Raw genomic sequence first — 25,810 nt, forward strand, 5'->3', positions numbered from 1 at the left:
GAAGAAATGTCTCCTCCTCTCCATGCTAACATCTACCCCGAATCCTCATACTGTGACCCCTGATTCTGGACACGCCCACCATCGGGAACTTCCTCCCTGAATTTATGAGCAAAAAGCAAAGTTGCTGGAAAAATTCAGCAGGTCTGGCAGCATCAGTGAAGTAGAAAACAGAGTTAACATTTCTGGTCCAGTGACCATCATAACTGCATCCCTGAATCTACCCTGTCTAGTCCTGTTAGAATTTTATAAGTCTCGAAGAGATCCCCCCTCATTATGAACTCCATGTTACCTTTTGCCTTAAAGCATAGGATTTCATCTTAATACTATCAATGGCAGTAAAATGCAATGGTAGGCTCAGAGTTGAGATGTTTAACCAGTCATTGACCCTATCCCTAGGATTGTACCTCACTCATTTTTGTTAGGTACACTCCCAGAGTTTAACCTTTCATTTTGAAATTCACTTTGGGAGGATGGCTAAGTGGTGATGTGGAAAAATATTGCTGCTGCAGAGCAGGAGCTTGCAGTAATTAAAAAATCATGTGTGAAAATAATCATCCATATTGGGGAGTAGCAAATGGTTCTGCTTAAGTCACTGATAAGTCTCCAGGTTATGAGGAAGTCCTGATGCATGTATATGTGCAATACTTGTGCTGCTTTCCCCTGCAAGGATTACTGCATGATTCCTCATGACAGTGGGATAGAATAATCAGAACCACAGAGACTTGGGTTGTATAAATTGTACTTAGCCTGTTTGATTCATGGACATAATTAGTGCTTTTTTTTTCTAGCTGGCATAAAGTCAGCTGAGGACAGTAACTGTTAGGAAATTAGCTGCTGTGTTAAAGCCTCCAGCACCATGACAAGGTGCAACCCTCTCCTCACCAAGTTCACTCCCCTGTCAACTACATTCCATCTACCACACAATGCTCGCACTTTCCTTGACACCACACCCCATTCCCCACAATATTCACTCCCTCTCGACAATTTTCCCCTCCCACTGCCAATGCTCACACCATTCCCAGCCCTGGTATCAGCAGCCCCAATGATGTTCACAACATCTCCCTTGTCCAGTAATGTTTACTTTCTCTCCTGATATTGCTCACCCTTCCACTCTAGCCATAACTTAGTACCCTGACAGTATTAACTCCCCAAACCCTAACCTCAGGCCCTCTGTCCCTGGCAACATTCATCCCCTATCTCAACAACGTTGACCTCCGTTACTGTTCACTTACACTCCCGGAAATGCTTACCTCCACCACACACGCAGGCAAACGCACACATACACACACACATAATTTTCATCCCTATTCCTGGCAACTTTTACCCTGTCTAAATAGTGCTCATGCCCCCAGCAATGACAGTCATGAGCATCCAGGGATGTTAATCTCCATCCTAATCTCATGTCCCAACTTGATTCTGGATTCATGATAGAGCTGGGACCAGAAGGATTGAGATAGTTATTGGGCAGTTTAAAAGTGGAATCAGCAGTGAGTATATCTGTGTCAATGCTGCCTGAACAATCATTATCATACAGAAAAGAAAAAAATAAAGTTGCTAAGCTAGTTTAGCATCAGATATTGACAGGGTATATTTATGGTTTTGAAGTTGTCAAAAGAGAAAATTGCTCAGGTCCTAAAAGATCTATTTTAGGGAACTGGAGAATGGCTGTCATAGCACCATTTTTAGATGAAATACAGCAACAGTCTGGTTAACTACAGGACAGTTGGTTTAACCATGGTATGGGAATTTTTGAAGTCCTTAAATGAGATTGAAATTATATGAATTTAGGAAAAGAGAAAATTATTGGAGGGTCAATGCAGATTTCAAAAGGGGCTGGACAAATCACAGGCAATTCTTTGTGGTTGTAATACATATGGGAGACGGGAGAAATATTGTGGAATTGGTACTTCATGACCTCATATTGCATTTATCATCTTTTTTGGATTATTCACTCTGTACATTATATAAGTAATACCAGCTACGCAAGAGAAAATATGATAGATTACCTGACTATTGCATAATTTAAATGTACCAATCCATATTTGGTTGGACACATCTACCATCACGTCTGGCAAGAAGTGCATTTGGCACAGAAATGGGAGAGGTTTCTGCCAAGATGAATCCCCACACGATTTTCAGTCCCCACTAAAAGGGAAAATCCTGAGTTCCTGATGTATTTGAAATAACTCCACAGTGTGACCAAGCCACCCTGTTTTTTTAAACTCTTGGAGAGTCTTTGACACTGTCCAGCTTCCTCAGAGCCAGCTTTCAGAGTGAGCAGGATGTCTGACACTCTTGTTTTTATCCGTCAGCCAGGGCTCCCTGATTGGACCAGATTAATGGCCCCAGTAGAGAACTCATATTCCACTTGGCTGACGTTGTTACAATCAGTCTTGGAACACTTTTAAATAAAAATGTAAGAGCAAATTTATTTTAAGGCCACAACCTAATCAGCCCAAGATATCCAGGTTCTTTCCAAAACTTAAACATGAGTTATTTTTTGGAGAAATGATCCATTATAACAAACTTGCTTGAAAAAATTGTTTCTTTTACCTTGCATTTCAAAAGTACACTGCAGTCATTATTAACTTCCCATCCAAGATACTCAACAAAATGAGGACCTGTTTGCATAGAAAATATATCAATGCAAATGGACTTGCTGAAAATAGGAAAAAATACACAATTCATATTTTTACCACATAATTTTCATAAATATAAAATTAATCTATAAAAATTCAAATTCTGGATTAACCCTTGAGAAAACCCTTTAATGCTTGTATTAATATTATTGTCTTTTTTGCTCGTACATGAAGTAATACATAAAAAATGATGTTATATCAAGTGTTTCCACAGAAATCCATATGGTACTAGATTTGAAGGGCAGGGCTAAAAGTCTGAATTTTAACTCAGGCTAATGGGCATGAAAGTGGAGGCCAAGGAGAATAGGATACTATACTGTGCTGAGCTTCATCTTTTAGGTCCATTTAGGCTCTCACATGAATTTAAAGCTGCTCAGCACAAGAATTTTGGGAGCAAGAGGATGCAGCCAAATACTGAAGGAATGCAACTTGGCACTCTGCTAGGATGAATTCTGCGGGTTACTTGGAGCGCAGACCTCATACCTTTTGATGCTTCTTGTAACCCGTGCTCCTTTGCACTGCAAGGCTGATAACAGAAACTGGTAATTGAACTTTCTGCCTGCTGAGTAAAGTAGGTTAAAACTGAAGGCTGCAGGCAATAAGTGGGCTAGCCACAGTGTCATTTTAAGACACCTTTAAAACTGTCCTTGTTTAGTTTGCATCAAAATAACAGGGTTAAGTTTGTCACTTGATTGTGATTTGTTGATTTTCTTGATTAGTGCAAGAAAATAATAGCTGCCAAGCAATATATTAATCAGAGTGTACCATTACCTTGTTTCCTAAGCCACTCCCCTCTCTGGAATTCTGCTTCCTTTTGCAGATTCTTAAACACTGAAACACAAAAGTAAGTACTTTGACGATAGAACAGTTGACCATTGTGTACATGGCAAATCAGTGTAAAGAAACCAAATTTTGCACCGCCAAAACTGATCAATGTGAATGCTAATAATTATGCATGAGTACACTTTTAGTTTTCTAGTAGTTCTGTTGTTATGAATAAATTATTTTCCTTTAATATTGGTGTCACTAAAGACTAGAAGTTACATTAATGGATTTGTTCAGATGTTTGATCATTTTTGGATAAGATCGTTAAAATAATCTCACAAAACAAGTTCAAAGCTGTTTGTAGATTTTCTTAACATTGTATTTGACATTGATTGCCTCCCACTTGCAAGCTATTTGTATGGAAACAGAGAAAAGAAAATAATAAAACTATTTAGCATTTTTAATAGATAGCAGGAACTGCAGATGCTGGAGAATCTGAGATAACAAGGTGTAGAGTTGGATGAACACAGCAGGCCAAGCAGCATCAGAGGAGCAGGAAGGCTAACGTTTCGGGACTTCTGAAGAAGGGTCTAGGCCCAAAACATTAGCCTTCCTGCTCCTCTGATGCTGCTTGGCCTGCTGTGTTCATCCAGCTCTATGTCTTGTTATTTCTGTAGTATTTTTAATAATTGTTTCTTCATTTCCATATCAGTTGAAGCATTGCTGAAGTTAAAATGGTTCATAGGTGTCATGCCAAAGTTGAATCAGACCTGCCATTAATTTCCTGTTCACTAAAATCCATTGACAAATGGTTAGAATATTGTTCTGTTGCACTGCTGCCATTACTTCTCAGGTACAGGAGAAAGAAGAAAATTAAACACCAATGGGGAAAGTTTACTTTAAAAAAATTAGATAGGCTTCTTCTACATGGGGAAGTGTGGAAAGGCACAATGAAGAAGCAGTTTTTACAAATTCTTCCCTTTAACATGGGCACCACTGTCTTCGCTAATGCTTCTTGTCCATCCCTAGTCGCCCTTGAGAACGTGATGATGAGCTGGCCTCCTGAACCATTACGGTGCATGATACACCTACAGTGCTGCTATGGAGGGAACACCAGGATTATGGCCCATAAACTTTTATTCCAAGTCAGGATGGTGAGTGATTTGGAGAGAAACTTCCTGGTTGTTGTGTTCCCATGTATCTAGAGTGTAAGAGTAGCAGGCTTGAAAGGAGCTGTTGAACACTTAACAGCCTAAGACTGGATGTTGTCTCAGTCTTATTGCATAGAGACACGGACTGTTACCAGCTGAGGAGGAATCATGAAGTGTATTGAACATTGTTCAATTATAAATGAAAATCCCTATTTCTGATCCTATAATGAAGGGGAGGTCATTGATGAAGCAACTAATGTGTTGGACCCAGGGCACTAACCCAAGGAACACCTACAACTATGTTCTGGAACTGTGAGGTTTAATCTCCAACATTCATTTTTCTTTGTGCCAGATTTGACTCCAACCAGTACAGAGTTTGCCCCCATTGTTCTCATTGACTTCAGTCTTGCTTGAACATCTCAATGCCATACGTGGGGTCATACTCAAATGCTGCTTTGACATCAAGTGCAGTCACTCTCACCTCTCCTCTTGAGTTCAGCTCTTTTGTCCAAATTTGGACCAAGGCTATAATGAGGTCAGGAGCTGAATGGCAACATTGGGGCTTTGTGGAAATGCAGGCATTGCTGGAGTCATGTTCTGCTTCCTTTTGCCATTTGCAATTACACTCCCATTATCATGCCTGGAATTAGCGCTGAAATTACGGGCCTCAAAGAGGGAAGGCAACTTGAACTAAGTAGTATTTACTAAGAATGAAGGATTATTCTTCTGACTACATGCCATAAACACATTGCAGATAAAAATGACATACCAGAATCATCTGAATTTGACCAATAAGCCAGTAAGTGGGCATTGCAAGTAAGATTGCATTTTAAAAAAAGACTTGGAGGTGATTATGACAGCTGCACTTAAAATTTAGAATTTATTTTCACAATTAATACATGATGTTTTGTCTCTGTTGTTTGTGCTTGACATTTGTATTCATTAAGACAAACGCAGTAAAAATACTCACCATCTCCAATTAAAACAAGACTAGATTGATTGCTTGCTTTACCATCCTGGAGCTGTACAGTATAAGTGCCTTCATTTGTATCTTCTAATTTCTCCATTATCATTTCCACTAAACCAGTTTTATGATCCACCTTTATTTTATGTTTCTGGAAAAGGGGAATTTGAAAGAAAATTAAAAAGTAGTTTTGTTTAAGTGTTTTCTCCCAGGAAACATGTTGTAACTAAAAATTTGGATTTCTGTCAGGCTGCTCTGTATACAAATAGAGCGAGGCTGGCTTTGTCTCTCTGTTGGCTGCCTCCCTACCCACAAAGATAAACAAGTAAAACTGGTAAATGCGTTTACCTGCTTGACTAGACTACTTCAAAATGGAGAACCAGTATGACCACTACCTCCATTTCTGAGTTTACAATTTTTTAAAAATTTCTCAAGTTCCACACATGAGATTAAAAATTCAATATCTGGGGACTACTGGAATCAATCTGTACTTCACCATTTTATGGAGGCCAATTTTGGAACAGCTTTGATCTCCAGGTTTTGAAGTGACAGTGTTTTTTGTTGAAAGGTTTTCCACATAGCATCAGCAGAAACAACAAAATAAATTCTACAGAAAAGTTCTGCATTTGCATACAATTTGCAAGATTTCATCACGTAAATAATAGGTTTAAGATATGATACAGGCCTACCAATGAATGTGGTGGATTGCAATGCATGATTAGCCCAGATCTGATGAGAGTAAAGCAGTATCATGCAAGTTTATTCTAGCTTTTTTTATTTCCATGCATTCCAGCACTAAAGGTGCTACTGAATGACGACAAACTAAGCTGGTAACAAGGTTTTGTGAACTGACTGACATACTTCCAATTAAAGCTGGCTTGCTTTTCTGAAGAGAGAGACGTATTCTGGCTGCAACAGCTCATTCCACCAACTGAAAACTATGGTAGAAATCTGATGAAGGGCATGCAGACCACAGTGTGGGTTTCTATGTTCTCCTATGCCGCACTGATAGCCGTAATGCAGGAAAAAGAAAGAAGTGAGACGTAATCTGTATGCGGGGCTCAGAGGACCCATCACACAGCCAGTCTTTGGATAATACAGACAAATTTTTCATACAAAGAATAGGGATTCTGGCTTAGAGATCTGGACAAAATGACAGAAGTATGACTTTATTCAAATGGTCATGGTCGGTTGTGCTCATAACTGCACCACCCAACCTCACACTTCACCAACCCACCAATCATTCAAAGGCTCCAGTTCACCCTCAAACAGTTTACTAATGCTGCAATTCTCTCGTTCACATCATAGTTGCTATATGATTCAGCTGCCCAGCTGTAATAATCATACACCCAAACATATTGAATATCAGTCACTAATAATCTTTCTCTTATAGGACGAGGTGGCTGTCTAAGAGAAGGCAGTTAAAAACAACCAGTTGAGGTCAGGTAAGGCTTCAAATGTCCCTCAGAGGAAAGAGTCCTCAATGTGATTGATGCAGCCATTGCTGAGGCTGTAGCAAATGGCATTGCTGAAGTTATCCATTATGATGTTACTTTTCTTCCTTAAGGAACTTCTGAAATGGGGTAAAGGAACGAGATTGGCACTAGGAAATTGAACCAATGCAGAATAATGAGCCAAATGGCTTCCTTTTGCACTGCAGCAATTCTTTCAGTCTGTGAAATCCCAAATCACTATCATCATGCAATCTGGTGTGGAATACATGCAGAAGATGCCATACCACATACCTCCTGGTTTCCCTCCTCCCCATATCAATCATCCCAAACCTCCCCTGGCCATTCAGGTTTTTAAACTCAAAGACTGTTGTCTAACCAGCCAGTGGCACTTGAGGAAGACTGCTTAGAAGAAAAGCAAAGCTCCAAGGAGGAAGCTGATACTTGCAGTCATCAGCTCAGATTCCAGAAGAGTGTGTCGAGGATAGTAGAGAGGCTGGATGTGAGCTGCAGCAATACCTGAGGAAACAGTTGCAAGTGTACCATCTCAATGGAGGGCAAGGTTGCAGATGTGCTCTATTACAGAGAACTCATGAAAATTTTGATGGGGGCGGTGACAGACAAAAGGAGTATTCTGGTGTTTTTGGGTAAACCTGGAAACCTGCTGAAGAACTTACTGTCTCTGCTAAAGAGCATTGGAAGAATCCAGCTCCAGCTTGGCACAGGACTTTGCATACAGCTTGGAGTCCATTCTTTCCAATATTGAATTGGTAACCAGTTAAATGAAACTTGCACTTCACCAGCCTTGAAGCAGCATCTGATGGTTGATATCTCATTTTCCATTGCAACACAGGAAGAAATCACCAATAAGTGGGATTTAATGCTGGCAAAGGAAGGGTCTTGCCCATGGACTGAAGAGCCAATGAAAGTCCTGCATTGCCTTGTTTTGGGAAAGCCTGCAGGTTAACTACCGCTCAAGCACCGCAGGGCAGTAGTAGTTATCCTCAGGATAGAGCATCATGGGGGCAAAGTTCATGCCCACTGAGGAGTGCCAACCAATGTTCTGTGGTTGATGCTGTGTGTAACACATCCAACCAAGATCTAAGATCACTGAGGGTCCCAGGCCACAGATGGGTGATGTTGAGAAAGGGAAAATTGGTTTAAGGTTGCAAGTGAAGAGACAGTCAACAGAAAGGTGAAGGTGACTCTGAAAGGGCTCCATGCACCTTTCTCACTGCAATGTGTCTTGGTCAGAAGGTCTTTATGAATGAGGCATTGCCCCCACAAACATTAAATAATCTAAACAGCAGTTTGTTTTACTTTTCAAGCTTCCCACTTTGCAAATTTCCCACCTTGCTCTGGATAAATACCAACTGTCGTGGGGTGAGGCCCTCGTGTGAGTATTAACTGGGGAAGAGGTAGGAAGGTACGGGAGTCCCAACTGATTGGAGATTTCTGCTACTGAACACGATATGAAGGATGGCATTACATTCATCCCAATGTCTCAGCTCTGCAGCAGAAATTCAGGCTGAGATTATGAGATTGGGGCTTCTTTATGTACAGGCCCAGCTTGGTCCCATGCATGTTCACATTACTGCTACCATAGTCACCGATATTAGTACTCGAAAGGGACTTGTGAAGGTCTCAAAACAGCCAACAACCTATCTTCCCAGCTTTTAAAAGCTCAAGATAGTGGCAGTAGCACTGTGGAGTGTGAACTTGCTGCCCTTCCTCCAGATGACAGGATTTATGCTCCTACACTGCTACTCCATCAGTCTCTGTGCAGCTGTTTCAGAGTCAACCAGCCCAGAACTTTGCCACCTATGCCAAGGTGGTGCAGTTACAAAGCCTCAATTTTTCCTTAAAAGGCCATTTGGAGTCTTCCCCAGTTAAATGTAGCACAGCAAAGGATTATTGGGACAGGCAAGGATATCCACAAGACAGACACTTTAGGAATGCAAAAGAATGAACAGTTCAGCTACTTTGTAATGTTGCTGTTATGGATTATATTTGGTACATGTAATGGTGGGATACTGTCCCTTTAAGAAGTGTCATGTGATCACTAGTTGAATTGTGGGCTTGTGCTTGCTTGTTGTGTGCTTTTGCAGAGTGCACAGTGATTGAGTAAACCTCCTTGTCATTGCAATAAACAATGACTTTGCATGTTCTTTTGCTCAACTGGAGTCTGTAGTGATTGTAGTGAGGTCACACAATATGAGTTCCCTGACTGGGGCTGCTAATCTGGTCCAATCAGGGAGCCCTGGCTGGCAGATGAAAAACAACTCTGAGAGCTGGCTCTGAGGAAGCTGGGTTAATGTCAAGGACTCTCCAGGTGTAAATGAAGGTAACTTGGTGATGGGTTACTGGCCTCTTCAGAGCCCACTAACTGTCCAGAACAGAACAGAACAGGTAGATGTCTTTTGGGATATAATTGCTTTCTTTTATGGTGGAGTTGTTTATGTAAGGACTGGGATCAAGAGGATCCAGATGGTCCTACAACAGAGAGAAGGAAAGCTGCACAATGGAAATCCAGGGATTTCTTCATTGCCAGCAAAGCCTGGTGAAACACTCGTGGACAGCCACTGTGGTTATGTTGACTGCCTCCTCCCTTCCTGTTCCTCTTCATCCTGATGTCATCACTGGTGACATGGGCTGCACTGACACAATCTCCTGGCTGGGCAGGATGCAGCAGGCCACAATGGTCGGAAGACACACTCCAGCGAATAGTGAAAGCTCTACCTGAGGAATTAATTGTAATTACTGATTGACCATTCCTTGACATTCTTGGATGCAGCATGGTTCTCATTGTAGAAACATAGCTCACACATGGTTGGGTGGAAGGCAGCATCCTTGTTGTCCAGTGGCCATTCTTTAGCCTTTGTTTGAAAATGGCTTTCACTGTCAACAGGAGCAGGATAAAAAGATCAGGATTGCTGAGAAGCCAGCAAGCATTCACTCGTATGATATTTTGGGCATATGCCAAGTGAGCAGTACCTCTTTCGACAGCTCATCTCATCTTTGAGCTGAGCCTCCCACTAGGCCACACATATTCTTAATCCCTTAAACATGGGGAAGCCCAGTATCTTGACAAAGCCATGTCCTCTGTTTTTTTTGTGCTCCTGAGATGCTGCTTGGCCTGCTGTGTTCATCCAGCTTCACACTTTATTATCTTGGATTCTCCAGAATCTGCAGTTCCCATTACCTCTGTTTTCGTTCTTCTTAGAAACAAGACAAGAAAGCCCCTTTTCCTGCATGCTGCCATCTTGGATGTGGTGATGGGCAGCAAACTATGACGTTTTGCCAATGACACTGATTCCAGCCTCGAAGGAACTTGTAGCGTAGTAGTCTTGGGTATGGTGATATCGATGGCCACAGAGACAGACCTGACCATATGCATGCAGGTCTGGCTCTAGGAGGTGGCACTATTCTGCAATTGCACCTAGCTGAGGTGGAGGTACGAGAAGTGTGACTTGAAAACCTCAGTGGGCAAGGCCTCCTAAAGGAAGCTCATCTCCTACTTCCTCTGCAAATGTCTTCACTTCTTTGCTTCATACACCATGATGATGCAGAGCAAAGGGAAATGTAACTATAGTCCCAATGACAGGTCTAAAGGTAATAACCAACTTTGTTCCTTTGATCAAGATGGGAAACAGGGCTAATCCAGGAAATTACAGGCCAGTGACACTATGTTAGTAGAGGGAATTTTTTGGGAATAGGGATGGGATTTGCTCGCATTTGGAAAAATATCAACTTATAAATGATAGGGAGCGTGACTTTGTATGGAGAAGGTTATGTCTCACATACTTCACTGACTTTTTTTGAAAAAGTGACAGAGCTGTTTGGTTAGGGAAGGGCAGTAGATGTTGTCTTTATGGACTCTATATGGACAAGGTCCCTCATTGCAGGGGAGTACAAAGGTGAAGTCACATGGGAGCCGCAGTGAGCTGGAAAGATAGCACCGAACTGGTATAGTCATAGAAGGCTCAGCAGGCCTGGCAGCATCTGTGATAAAAATGTCAGAGTTAACATTTATGGTCAGGCGACCCTTCCTCAGAACGTTCTGAGGAAGGGTCACTGGATCCGAAATGTCAACTCACAGATGCTGCCAAATCTGCTGAACTTTTCCAGCAACTTCTCTTTTTGTTCCTGATTTACAGCATCTGCAGTTCTTTCAGTTTTCAGTCATAGAAGGCAGATAGTAGCGTTAGAAGGATACTTTTGTTCTGAATAGAGATCTGTGACCAGTAGTGTTCCACAAGGTTCAATGCTGGGGCCTCCATTGTTTGTGATATATAAGAGGACATTTGGAGGTGAATGGAGGTTGGCTAATTAGTAAGTTTCCCGATGACAGAAAGATTGGAGGACCCGTGGATGGTGAGGATTGTGACAGAATACATTTTCCCAAGGTCAAAGCGTCAGTTACAAGGGGTCATGGGTTAAAAGTAAAAGGGGATAAGTGTAACGGAGATATGAATGGCAGGATTTTACACAGAGGATGGTAAACACCTGGAATGTGCTACCAGAGGAGGTGGCAAAGCAGATACAATACCAATGTTTACGACAGATATATGAATGGGCAAGGAATAGATGGATATGAACGCCACAGAGGCAAAAGGTTTTCAGTTTAGAAAGGTATCATGTCTTGACTCATGCTTGTGGGCCAAAGGTCCTGTTCCTCTGCTGAACTGTTCTTTCTTCTTTAACGTGCTCAGAGGCCTTTCCATATCACACAGCACCTTCCAAAGTTCTAGCACCACCCCTACCTGATTTTTTAAAAAAACTTCAATCATCTTCTCCAACAAGACAATTTTTCCATTAATTCTACAGCAGAAAATAGCCAAAATCACCTAATTAAATGTTAAAGTGTGATCTCTGTAGCACTTACTGTTGGATTTGTCGGGGTCAGGGGTGTCTGTTCCTTGAATTCAGATCTGTGTGGCTAGCAGAAGAATTAACTGCAGTGCCAAGGTCAAATGTGGCAAGTCAGGAACTTCCATATGATTGACGTCACCATCTGCCTACATTCTATACCACCAGCACACACACGAGATGTTCCTGCTATCATCTTTTACAACATAGTGATCAATATGGACCATGCTGCAGGCTTTTGAGAACAAACCACTTTCCATTCGTTGCAAATGGAATTCTGGCTCCTGGAGTATCAGGATTAATGATATCATTCTATCCACTTTTGAAGCACACATCTCTACCCATGGTCAGTGTCATAGAAAGGCAATCAACTGACTGAGATATTATTCAGCATATTTCATTTTAAATCAAGAACAATGAATGCAAGAGCCCCATTTACATTCCTGCCATATGGGGTTGCGAGGGAGCAGAAGAAAATTTTACAAATTAGTGATCCACTTGAACCTGTGCAGTTGATTGCTCAATTGTTCTCCGGAGGCTTGCTTTGCGGAACACCTATGGTCAGTTTGCAAAAAACAACTACACCTCCCAGTGGCAAACCATCTCAAATCCGCACCCCGCACCCCCTACTCCTCGGACGACATGTCCATCCTGGGCCTCCTGCATAGCCACAATGATGCCACGTGAAAGATGCAGGAACAGCATTTCATATTTCGCTTGGGAGCTCTGCAGCCTGAGGGAATCAATGTGGACTTCACAAGCTTCAAAATCTCCCCTCCCCTGACCACATGCCAAAACCAGCCCAGCTAGTACCCGCCTCCCTAACCAGTCCCCCCACCTCAAGCCCCACCCTCATCCCCTACCCGCTAACCTCATCCCGCCCCCCGCCCCGGCCTGTCTGTCTCCCTGGACTGACCTATCCCCCATAACTCCCCACCTACCTTCACCTGCACTGGCTCTAACCCCGCCTCTTTGGCCTGTCTGTCTCCTCTCACCCTATCTTCTCCTTTATCAATCTTCTATCTGCCTCCCCCTGTCTCCCTATTTATTGCAGAATCCCCTTCCCCTCCCCCATTTCTAAAGAAGGATCCTGACCCGAAATGCCAAGCTTTCCTGCTCCTCGGCCTGCTGTGTTCATCCGGCTTTACACCGTGTTATCTCAGATTCTCCAGCATTGGCAGTTCCCACGATCTCTGTAATGACTTTAAATTGGCCTGAGTTTAAACCATTAGTCTCAACTGAAATGGATTTCACTGAATCCTAGCCTGATTATTTTATGAGATAAATCACAATTAAAATCATTAATCCATTTTCAAAATGCCACAGTATTTTTTCATATCAGAATTATTTACTGACTCTACTTCTGTAATACTTCTGAGTAGCAAAGCTACGATATAACTTTCTAAAAATAAGTTGACTTGTAACAGAGTCTTCTGGTTTAAATAACAGGGTTGGCAATCATTTCTCAGCCTGCAGCTATTGCTAGAAAGAAATTTGATTGGTATTTACTGGATGAGGGGTGGCTGGTAATAACTGATATTTTGAGTATGTCTACTGCCTGTGGTTTTCCTGCCAGCCTATCACAATCCACCATGTGGGCGTCCATCGTTTTGTTCTTACAGCTGCAGGATGTATTCTGGGAACTTTCTTGAGATCCTACCAAACAGCTGACAAAGTGTCCCCAGAAGATTGGTGAAAATCTCAGGTGACACTTAGAATGGAATCTAATAGGGATGTGAGAAATGTGGGCTATGGTGTGAATAAGAACTGTCAATGCTGGAGTCAGAGATAACACAGTGTGGAGCTCGAGGAACACAGCAAGCCCGGCAGCATCAGAGGAGCAGGAAAGTTGACTTTTCAGGTTGGGGCCATTCTTCAGAAATGGGAGAGGGGAAAGGGAGCTCAAAAATAAATAGAGAGGGGAGAGGTAGAGCTGGGGAAGGTAATTGAGATGGTGATAGGTAAGTGCAGGTAGGCGGTGGTGGGGATTAGTCAGTGAGGTGGGAGGAACAGATAGGTGGGAAAGAAGGTGGGCGAGTTGAGTCAGGTCAAGGAAGCAGGGATGAGAGAGAAGGTTGGCCATGGGATGAGGCCAGGGCTGGAGAGATGTTAAAACCAGTAACGTCCACACTTAGGCCATCAGGCTGTCGGTTCCTGAGACGGAATATGAGGTGTTGCTCTTCCAGTTTTCGGGTGGCATCATTGAGACATTGGAAGAGGCCCAGGATGGACTTATTGCCCAGGGAGGGGAGAGGGAGTTGAAATGTTTTGCGACTGGAAGGTGGTGTCATTTGTCACAAACAGAGCACAGATGCTTTACAAAGCAATCTCCGTACCTCTGCTTGGTCTCACCGCTGTAGAAGAGGCCACATCGGGAGCAACGGATATAATAGATCACATCGATGGATGTGCTGGTGAACCTCTGTCTGATGTGAAAGGTTTGATTAGTGCCTTGAGTGGAGGTGAGGGGGGAGGTGTAGGTGCAGGTGTAACACTTCCTATGGTTGCAGGGAAAGGTGCTGGTGGGGAGAGTGGAGCAGACGAGGGAATCGCAGAGAGACCGGTCCCTACGAAAGGCAAATTGGGGTGGGGAGAGAAATATATCTTTGGTTGTGGGGCCAGATTGTAGGTGGTGGAGAATGATACACTGGATGGTGAAATGTCCAGCAGAATCAGGCTGACAAGTCCAGTGAGGCCTGTCTTGACATCTGGAGCCAGTCAATCTTTTATGCTTTTCACAAGAGGCGTGCTAAGATTCTCAGATAACAAAATGTGAGGCTGGATGAACACAGCAGGCCAAGCAGCATCTCAGGAGCACAAAAGCTGATGTTTCGGGCCTGGACCCTTCATCAGAGAGGGGGATGGGGAGAGGGAACTGGAATAAATAGGGAGAGAGGGGGAGGCGGACCAAAGATGGAGAGTAAAGAAGATAGGTGGAGAGAGTATAGGTGGGGAGGTAGGGAGGGGATAGGTCAGTCCAGGGAAGACGGACAGGTCAAGGAGGTGGGATGAGGTTAGTAGGTAGCTGGGGGTGCGGCTTGGGGTGGGAGGAAGGGATGGGTGAGAGGAAGAACCGGTTAGGGAGGCAGAGACAGGTTGGACTGGTTTTGGGATGCAGTGGGTGGGGGGGAAGAGCTGGGCTGGTTGTGTGGTGCAGTGGGGGGAGGGGACGAACTGGGCTGGTTTAGGGATGCAGTGGGGGAAGGGGAGATTTTGAAACTGGTGAAGTCCACATTGATACCATTGGGCTGCAGGGTTCCCAGGCGGAATATGAGTTGCTGTTCCTGCAACCTTCGGGTGGCATCATTGTGGCAGTGCAGGAGGCCCATGATGGACATGTCATCTAGAGAATGGGAGGGGGAGTGGAAATGGTTTGCGACTGGGAGGTGCAGTTGTTTGTTGCGAACTGAGCGGAGGTGTTCTGCAAAGCGGTCCCCAAGCCTCCGCTTGGTTTCCACAATGTAGAGGAAGCCGCACCGGGTACAGTGGATGCAGTATACCACATTGGCAGATGTGCAGGTGAACCTCTGCTTAATGTGGAATGTCATCTTGGGGCCTGGGATAGGGGTGAGGGAGGAGGTGTGGGGACAAGTGTAGCATTTCCTGCGGTTGCAGGGGAAGGTGCCGGGTGTGGTGGGGTTGGAGGGCAGTGTGGAGCGAACAAGGGAGTCACGGAGAGAGTGGTCTCTCCGGAAAGCAGACAGGGGAGGGGATGGAAAAATGTCTTGGGTGGTGGGGTCGGATTGTAAATGGCGGAAGTGTCAGAGGATGATGCGTTGTATCCGGAGGTTGGTAGGGTGGTGTGTGAGAACGAGGGGGATCCTCTTAGGGCGGTTGTGGCGGGGGCGGGGTGTGAGGGATGTGTTGCGGGAAATACGGGAGACGCAGTCAAGGGCGTTCTCGATCACTGTGGGGGGAAAGTTGCGGTCCTTGAAGAACTTGGACATCTGGGATGTGCGGCACCCCCACCTATACTCTCTCCACCTATCTTCTTTACTCTCCATCTTCGGTCTGCCTCCCCCTCTCTCCCTATTTATTCCAGTTCCCTCTCCGATGAAGGGTCCAGGCCCGAAACGTCAGCTTTTGTGCTCCTGAGATGCTGCTTGGCCTGCTGTGTTCATCCAGCCTAACATTTTGTTATCTTGGAATTCTCCAGCATCTGCAGTTCCCATTATCTCTGCTAAGATTCTCACTTGGCAGCAGCTAATTGATGGGGATTGACATTTGTTTAATGCCTTGTTAATGCACAACCTACATCGTTAATAATCAGTCTCTCATCTTATCAAATTCTCCAAACAAGCCAGACATTGGGAATACTCGATAATGAAACCAGAGGGAGCACCTAGCAATTCAGCTCAGCACTTGCTCCAAACAGCTTCCATGTTGGAAATCTGGTATCAACATTGTTGGGCTCCATGACACCAGCCACAAGTCTGGCCCTGGGGGAAGAGGAAGTTCTGCTTGTTCAGCAGGATCTCTGGGAACCTAGCCACAAAGTAGGAAGGTGACCTCTCATCTGCCACCTCTGGGGCAAATTTCAACAACCATGCTGGGCACTTCCAGCCTAACAAAGAAAGAACAAAGAACAAAGAAACCTACAGCACAGGAACAGGCCCTTCGGCCCTCCAAGCCTGCGCCGATCAAGATCCTCTGTCTAACCTGTCATCTATTTTCTAACGGTCTGTGTCCATTTGCTCCCTGCCCATCCATGTACCTGTCCAAATATATCTTAAAAGACATTAACGTGTCTGCTTCTACCACCTCCACTGGCAACACGTTCCAGGTGCCCACCACCCTCTGTGTAAAGAACTTTCCACACATATCTCCCTTAAACTTTCCTCCTCTCACTTTGAACTCATGACCTGTAGTAATTGAGTCCCCCACTCTGGAAAAAAGCTTTTTGATATCCACCCTGTCTATACTCCTCATGATTTTGTAGACCTCAATCAGGTCCCCCCTCTATCTCCATCTGTCTAATGAAAATAATCCTAATCTACTCAACCTCTCTTCATAGCTAGCACCCTCCATACCAGGCAACATCCTGGTGAACCTCCTCTGCACCCTCTCCAAAGCATCCACATCCTTTTGGTAATGTGGCGATCAGAACTGTACACAGTACTCCAAATGTGGCCGAACCAAAGTCCTATACAACTGCAACATGACCTGCCAACTCTTGTACTCAATACCCCGCCCAATGAAGGAAAGCATGCTATATGCCTTCTTGACCACCCTATTGACCTGCATCGTCACCTTCAGGGAACAATGGACCTGAACACCCAGATATCTCTGTTCATCAATTTTCCCTGGGACTTTTCCATTTACTGTATAGTTTGCCCTTGAATTTGATCTTCCACAATGCATCACCTCGCATTTGCCCGGATTGAACTCCATCTGCCATTTATCTGCCCAACTCTCCAGTCTATCTATATTCTGCTGTAATTTCTGACAGTCCCCTTCACTATCAGCTACTCCACCAATCTTAGTGTCATCAGCAAACTTGCTGATCAGACCACCTACACCTTCCTCCAAATCATTTACATATATCACAAACAACAGTGGTCCCAGCACAGATCCCTGTGGAACACCACTGGTCACAGGTCTCCAATTTGAGAAACTCCCTTCTACTACTACCCTCTGTCTCCTGTTGCCCAGCTAGTTTTTTATCCATCTAGCTAGCACACCCTGGACCCCATGTGACTGTTCTGGTTGCTCAATGGGTTTTAAAGATGGTAATGGGCATAAGATATGTTGGTGTATTCCGGGATGTCTGCTGCATGGTGAGTTTTTCAGGAACGATGTGTGGTAAGATGTTGTGGAAATTGGATGTGAACAATGTCACAGGGACTGCATATGTAACTGATGTACGATGAGAAAGCCTGCTGAGTCTTTCAACTAGAAACCTTTCAAAAAACCCAATATAACTCAGGCTCAGCCAAAAAAACATAAGATTCAGCCTCTAAGCCGAGTTGCCGGTGAATCTCTATTCACTGTGACATTCCTTTAAGAACCTCCCAGTGTCAGTGTGGTAAAGATCCATAATCATATCACTAATAAGGTGAATGCAAGATCTCACTGAACTACTTATAAATAAAATGCTAATAACTAGACACTCAAATATATTGTGGAATGAGCTAAAATCAACAAAATGAATTCCCTTTAAAATGAACATGCCATGGGTTGTATTGACTCCATATTTTGATAATTATACAGACCAGAGAGTACTGGATTTGATTATAGGTTTGTTCTGAGTTATCAGGTTGACATTGCTAGGGACAGTGTAATTCACTTAAATATACCAGGTCAGAAAAATTGGGAGAAATTGGGGTGCCCAAAGCTGAAAATTATCCAGTCTCACTGTTGAAATTTCTATGTATTTTCTGTTGTTGAGGAGACAAAGTGAGAGCCCAGCTCCATACAAAACATGATCAAAGTTGCAAATATATTTGTTGGGGAGATGATAGAGTTGAAAAATTATATCCATTACAAAATAACCTGCCCATTCTTACTGCCTCAGCTAAAACACACAAAATAACTAAATTAAAACAAAGAACTACAGATGCCGGAGATCTGAAACAAAAACAGAAACTGCTGGTGAAACTCACCAGGTCTGGCAGCATCTGTAAAAAGAAAGCAGTGTTAACATTTTGTCCCTTGTGACTGATGAAGAGTCACTGAACATTAACACAAAATAGATGAAGTAATAGTGGATTCCCATCAATACTCCCTTTTCCCTATTTCAAGAGAGGAAGGGAGCAAATGGGAAATAAAATATAGAATTAAATTTTTGATCTGCAATCTTAAAACATATTGATTCATTCATATCATGAATGGGTTTTCATTTATGTCATAACATGAACATTTTTAAAGAAAATAGATGAGGTGACTGAATGGCCTGCTTAAACATAAAAGCCAATTTTGTGGCTATGAAATGTGAACCTCTGCAATTAGAATATCTTTTACAGAGGCAAAGAAGGTCTCTAACTTAGCAAAAATGGCACTGGAGACTTGAATGTGGAAGTCATGAACCTCACCATTTTGTCAGTGGGGGTACGAGTTAGTTTGTACTTTGCATATCTATGGTTCATGGAGACAATTGCATAAATTAAATTGCAACTGCTGCAGTCAGACCTGATTTGCACTGGTGAATAGCTATAGCACAACCTGCACTCTTTAGACCTGGTAGAAGGTTTGAAGAGGTAAAGTAACCATTTGGATAAGATCCCAGCAGATCATTGGCAGAGGTCAGGTGACCTTTGGGAAAGGTCAGGTACCCTTTAGGATTGTTAAAAATAGACATCAGTGTATGGAAGAAGAGTATAAACCCATTAGAAATGTTAGGTTCATTGGAGGTTTCAAAAGTACTGTCAAATGGAGTATCACTAGTGCTGAGGCATTTAAATCTTTTGCTTTTTAAGCATTTAAGAAATGCAAACTTTTAGAAAATTAAAATGTACTTTTTCACCCTGTTTAGCGACATAGACATCATGGTTATCATTATAGAATTAGTGCTGCATGTCTGATTTACAATGTTTAATTATCACAATACATTGCCTATCAGTTGACAAATTGATCGACAGCTTCAAATGCTTACAAAGTCTGTAAAGCTGGAAGGTAAATACAAATGATTGTTTTTATATGGGAGTAAAATAGGTTAGATGTAGTGACAGATTTTCCACTCCACAAGAGTGTTTTTTTAACAGTGAAGTCATCAATAAACATAATCACTGAGGCCTGGTAGTGGTGAATACTGTGTGAGTTAATATGGTGGGTGTAAAGAAAAGGGTTGATGGATGGGGGTAGCATGAGTTGTCACGAAGTTAGCACAGGGACTTTCAACAACCATGAGGATGAACAGAGGGGCATTAAATTGGCAAAGAGGGTATGAGAGGCCATAGCGTTGAGTAGAGAGGCATGAAATGGCATGTGTGAATTTTCTTTGTTTCATTCATGGCATATGGGCATCACTGCCCAGGCCAGCATTTATTGCACACCCATAATTGCCCTAGAGGGCAGTTAAGAGTCAATCACATTGCTGTGTGTCCAGAGTCACATATAGGCCAGACCATAAGACATAGGAGTGGAAGTACGGCCATTCGGCCCATCAAGTCCACTCCACCATTTAAATCATGGCTGATGGGCATTTCAACACCACTTCCCTGCACTCGCCCCGTAGCCCTTGGATCCTTTTGAGATCAAGAATTTGTCGATCTCTGCCATGAAGGCATCCAACATCCCGGCCTCCACTGCACTCTGCGGCAATGAATTCCACAAGCCCACCACGCTCTGGCTGAAGAAATGTTGTCTCATTTCAGTTTTAAATTTATCGCCTCTAATTCTAAGGCTGTGCCCACGAGTTCTAGCCTCCCCGCCTAACGGAAACAACTTCCTAGCATCCACCCCTTCTAAACCATACATCATCTTGTAAGTTTCTATTAGATCTCCCCTCAACCTTCTAAAATCTAATGAGTACAATCCCAGGATCCTTAGCCGTTCATCATACGTTAAACCTACCATTCCAGGGATCATCCATGTGAATCTCCGCTGGACACGCTCCAGGGCTAGTATGTCCTTCCTGAGGTGTGAGGCCCAAAATTGGACACAGTATTCTAAATGGGGCGTAACTAGAGATTTATAAAGTCTCAGAAGCACAGCGCTGCTTTTATATTCCAACCCTCTTGAGATAAACGACAACATTACATTTGCTTTCTTAATTATGGACTCTACCTGCAAGTTAACCTTTAGAGAATCCTGGACCAACACTCCCAGATCCCTTTGCACTTCTGATTTGCGAATATTCTCACCATTTAAAAAATAGTCCATGCCTGTATTCTTTTTTCCAAAGTGCAAAACCTCACATTTACTCACATTGAATTTCATCAGCCATTTCCTGGAGCACTCTCCTAAACTGCCTAAATCTTTCTGCAGCTTCCCCACCTCCTCAGTACTACCTGCCCGTCCACCTATCTTCGTATCATCGGCAAACTTCGCCAGAATTCCCCCAGTCCCTTCATCCAGATCATTAATATACAAAGTGAACAGCTGAGGCCCCAACACTGAACCCTGCGGGACACCACTCATCACCGATTGCCATTCCGACAAAGAACCTTTTACCCCAACTCCCAGCCTTCTGTCAGACAGCCAATCCTCAATCCAAGCCAGTAGCTCACCTTGAGCACCATGGGCCCTCACCTTGCTCAGCAGCCTCCCGTGAGGCACTGTATCAAAGGCCTTTTGGAAGTCTAGATAGATAACATCTACTGGGTTTCCCTGGTCTAACCTACTTGTTACCTCTTCTAAGAATTCTAACAGGTTTGTCAGGCGTGATCTCCCCTTACTAAAACCATGCTGACTTGTTTTAATCTGACCCTGCACTTCCAGGAATTTAGAAATCTCATCCTTGACAATGGATTCTGGAATTTTACCAACTACCGAGGTTAAGCTAATCAGCCTATAATTTTCCATCTTTTGCCTTGATCCTTTCTTAAACAAGGGAGTTACAACAACAATTTTCCAATCATCTGGGACTTTTCCTGACTCCAGTGACTTTTGAAAGATCACGACCAATGCCTCCGCTATTTCCTCAGCCACCTCCCTCAGAACTCTAGGATGTAGCCCATCGGGGCCAGGAGATTTATCAATTTTTAGACTCTTTAGCTTTTCTAGCACTTTCTCTTTTGTAATGCCTACCATACTCAACTCCGCCCCCTGACTCTCCCTAATTGTTGGCATACTACTCCACTGTGAAGACTGACGCAAAGTACTTATTAAGTTCTTCAGCTATTTCCTTATCTCCCATCACTAGCCTTCCAGCATCAATTTGGAGCGGCCCAATATCTACTTTTGCCTCTCGTGTGTTTCTTATGTATTGAAAGAAGCTTTTACTGTCATTTCTAATATTACTAGCTAGCCTACCTTCATATTTGATCTTCTCCTTCCTTATTCCTCTCTCACACACACACACGTGCCTTCACACACACACACACACACACACACACACACACACACACACAGACCAGGTAAAGATGGCAGATTTCCTTCCCTAAAGAACATTAGTGAACCAGATGGGTTTTTCTAACAATTGACAGTGGATTCACTGATACCATTGGACTCTTTTGATGGGATTCAATTTCCACCATCTGCCCTGGCAGGATTCGAATATGTGTCCACAGAACATTACCTGAATCTCTGCATTAATAGCCCAGTGATAATACCACTAGGCCATCATCTCCCCTAATGGAGAATGAATGAGTGTGGGGTGGGCAGGAAGGACGATTTACATTTTATTCTTTCTTTCATGGCTTCAACACAGTGCCACAGTATCGGGGCCAGGTTTTCACCCAGCCCTTCTCTGGCTCTGGCAGGCTCTCAACTCTTATTTTCTCCCCCACCACAGGCTCAAAAATGGGAATTTCTGGTGCACTTTCTCCTTGGTCAGGTTTGCCCATAGTAGCTTATCATCAGCATGATCATTCCTTTATGCATGGTTTTGGTAAATAATCTCCAAGCTCAATTAATTAGTAAGAAACCTACCTCATCATTTTTCACCTCCTTGTCATTAAATACAAATTTACATTGTCCATTTGGAGAGAGACGTTCAGCCTCCAACCAGAAACGCACTTGTCCCTTCTCCAGCAGCTCAACTGCCAGCTCTGACTTCAGAGGCACAACTGTCAATACAAGTAATATGATCATGTGTCACTCTGTGAAATCTGATGTTACTTTAAATAGGGCTAAAACACTAAATCAAAGTATAGCAACAAGCATAACTCCAGGGTTAACAAGGTTTAGAATGCTTACCCGGGAATTTACGTTCATGGCTAAGTTCAAGCAGATGCAGCAGCTCTGTACAGAGAAAGGGAAAAACAGATTTAAACAGCTTTGTCTATTTTTGACAAAACATTTTTTTAAAAAATTATATTTAAACTATTAAATCGATTCAAGGACATAATAGAAACAACTTGAATTTGTAAACAATAAGAAGTTCAGGGTGGTGTGGCACCTTTGTTGGCTGGAATCCTGGCTGGTTTGAAATGCAGAGTGCTGCTGACAGCACAGGTTTTGAATGAGTTTGATGTGAAGGTCCTCCTTCTCAACCTTGCTTGTCAGGTAAAACCCACCAGCAATCATCTCTCTCTAATGAGAGAGCAGGCCTATGGTCCTCTGGGACTATGGCGACTTCACCTTTAAGCAATATTTCCTGTCTTCGTTCTGCTTGCGACCAAAACCTTGATGTCTATAATCTTTCAGATTCATCTCGCCCCCGTATTTTTCAGATCTAACCCCTCCATCCATAAACTTTAGCCATAAAAAGAGATATCTGCTGTTTATATTTGTTTCTCATGAAATCTTGTACATTATTGTGGTTACTGACCTACACTGGTGGCTGTGTATCCTCATTACTGCATATTTAAAATTGCCATTTTTAGTTCTGATTTAAATTGCACTATCTCAACATTATAAAATATCAACGTATCCTAACTACATTGTTATAATCATTTATAAAATAGTACATTGTACATTTTGCTTTGCAATTCAAATCTGGAAGGCAACCATGCTAATCCTTCAAATTATTTAAAATATCAAATGATCGGATTTCAATGTTATAAGTAGCTGCTGCTATATTTAATTTACCAGACCTTCACCAGTAGTGCGCAGTCTACAGCTGTAGATTTGTTGAAAGACTACAGCAGCTAATCCTGCTCAAAGGTTTTTGAGATCGACATCATTACACTTTCAAGTATAAAACCTGTTATTATGTAATATTACTTTAGCAAAAGGAGGCATTGAAGGGATTTACAGATAGCATTAGTGCTAATTCTTTCCCTTCCCAACCCCAACACTGCAGATAGTTAGCTGTCTAAAATGGGTGGAATGCAGAAACTTGCTGGCAAGCAGCAGTGATATGTTGAGTGGCAGGAGGCTATTGGCAGGGAGCAAAGGTATTCTTCCAGTGTCAATGTAAATCTCAAAGACCAGATTTCAGGATGGCCTCATAGTTGGTATTGGGGGTTGCGGGGGGATGTCTGAGTGTTCCTTCAGCACCCAGAAGGATTGCTCCTGGTCTTCCCGACGTCATGATTAACATGCTCAGAAAATGTTTAAAAAATACGGAATTCACCTTCTCACCCTGACTCCCATTCACATTTGGAGCTCAGAGAAAACAAAACAGTAAAACTTGTGCATGACACAGGTCTCCTCATATACTTCAAAATGGATGTCCAGTCTGACCAATATTTTCGTTATCAAATGTTAGTCTTTTTACTGGCCTACCCCTCTAGCAGGAAAGATATGCAATGCTTTTGTCACTCAGACCATGCTTGGAATTGAGTCAGCCTTGATTATGTCATTGAGCACAATCCACATATTTAAGAAAGGGTTCTGCCCTTTATGAACAGGTGTCCTTCCTTCTTGTTAAAAACTAACTGCAGAAATTCAACTTCTGCGTATAACTCTTAGTGACATTCCTTCATAAGTTTTGAATGATCTTTGCAGGAGTGAGTAATGGATCAAAAATTCAGGGAAATGGTTAGCTCTGAATATATTTTAATCAATTTTTAAAAGTCAGTTTAGAGCATCTCTGTATAGTATAGTAAATATGATTTAATATACCTGCTTCATCTATGGCATAGCTGGAAGAAACTCCATCAGTTTCAGTGACAACACAGGAATAGATACCCAAGTCATCCTTCCCTGGGTCATTGAAAATTATTTTTGTCCTGTTTGAGAGAGGAGTAATTCATGATGTTTGAGTACATTGTAAAAATGTTGTTGAGCAACATATTCTATGTAAATTTTTGTTTTAGTTCTGCGCTTTATTAAAATTGGTTTCCCTTCTCCCCAATTAACACATGAGTTTACACAAAAATGTTGCTATTCACAATGGTTAAATTGCTTTATATGATGCAATACTACATGAGTATACTTAATGCTAATGCAGACTTCAGCCTGTTCAGGAATCTCAGATTTCACATAAAATTGAAGTTATGCCAGCAAACTACAAATATTTACCTTGGTTGATCATTTTCTTCTCTATGTCAACATAAATTGATTCTTATTTAACACTACAAATAAACCTGGTAACAAAAAAAAATCAGGATCTCCCTGGAAAACGCAGGCAAGAGGGGCGGTATGGGCCTCAATTGCAATTTAACAACAAAAAAGTGTACTTACTTTCCACCTTTGGTCTCCACTGTGACTCTTGATGAGTCAACGAGGTCTTCATAATTTTTAGACCAAATGAACTTTGAACCTTCAGCCATGTCAGCACATTCAAAGGTTAGAGAAATAACTCCATCATCATCCACATTGACAGCAATCTCTTTAGTGCCTGAGAAAAGACAGAAAGGATTGCTTGCAAAATTTTAATCAATCTGACAATGCCACAACTTGCAAACTGGAAGGCTTTGCTCAATAGTTGCCAGGTCAAGAGTGTTTTTGGGAAGAGTCTCACATTATTTCACTTGAAGCAATCACCCACCTTGGCAGGAGAATTAATTGCCCCCTAGTGTAGAGATGAATACACAGGGCATTACTGAGCATACTATGTAGAGATTCTCTGTTCTGTGACAAATGTACTTTAGTGATACACACTGTGATCAGGTGTACTTTGAAAATTCAAGTCTCTATAGTTTCTTCCCAACTGTTGCCTGGGTTCCAGTGTTATTGTTACGTCTTAGTCATTGGGTTGTACAGCACAGAAACAGAGTCTTCAGTCTAACTCATCCATGCTGACCAGATAACCTAAACTGATGTAGTCCCATTTGCCAGTATTTGGCCCATATCCCCCTGAAACCTTTCTATTCACCTACCCAACCAGATGCCTTTTAAGTGTTGTAATTGTATTCACTTCCACCATTTCCTCTGGCAGCTCATTTCATACACACACAACCCTCTGAGTGAAAAAGTTGCCCCTCAAGTCTCTTTTAAATCTTTCCCTTCTCAACTTAAACTGATGACATCTAGTTTTGGACT

At 42.7% G+C, this 25,810-nt stretch overlaps 1 protein-coding gene across 6 annotated transcripts in view; it reads right to left on the reverse strand.

Moving 5' to 3' along the window:
• Nucleotides 1-25,810, reverse strand: part of myom1b (myomesin 1b) — a 163,020-nt gene that overhangs the window by 59,615 nt on the left and 77,595 nt on the right. For all 6 annotated transcript variants that reach the window (XM_048529114.2, XM_048529117.2, XM_048529112.2 and 3 more), the window contains 7 exons: nt 25,010-25,166; nt 24,449-24,555; nt 22,637-22,681; nt 22,370-22,506; nt 5,526-5,670; nt 3,411-3,470; nt 2,554-2,621 (listed from right to left, as the gene is read on the reverse strand). In XM_048529114.2, coding sequence (XP_048385071.1) covers nt 2,554-2,621; nt 3,411-3,470; nt 5,526-5,670; nt 22,370-22,506; nt 22,637-22,681; nt 24,449-24,555; nt 25,010-25,166 — 719 coding nt within the window. The remainder of the gene's footprint in view (nt 1-2,553; nt 2,622-3,410; nt 3,471-5,525; nt 5,671-22,369; nt 22,507-22,636; nt 22,682-24,448; nt 24,556-25,009; nt 25,167-25,810) is intronic.

Source organism: Stegostoma tigrinum, chromosome 5 (assembly GCF_030684315.1).
Source record: "Stegostoma tigrinum isolate sSteTig4 chromosome 5, sSteTig4.hap1, whole genome shotgun sequence".
In the NCBI taxonomy this organism is placed as follows: Eukaryota; Metazoa; Chordata; class Chondrichthyes; order Orectolobiformes; family Stegostomatidae; genus Stegostoma; species Stegostoma tigrinum.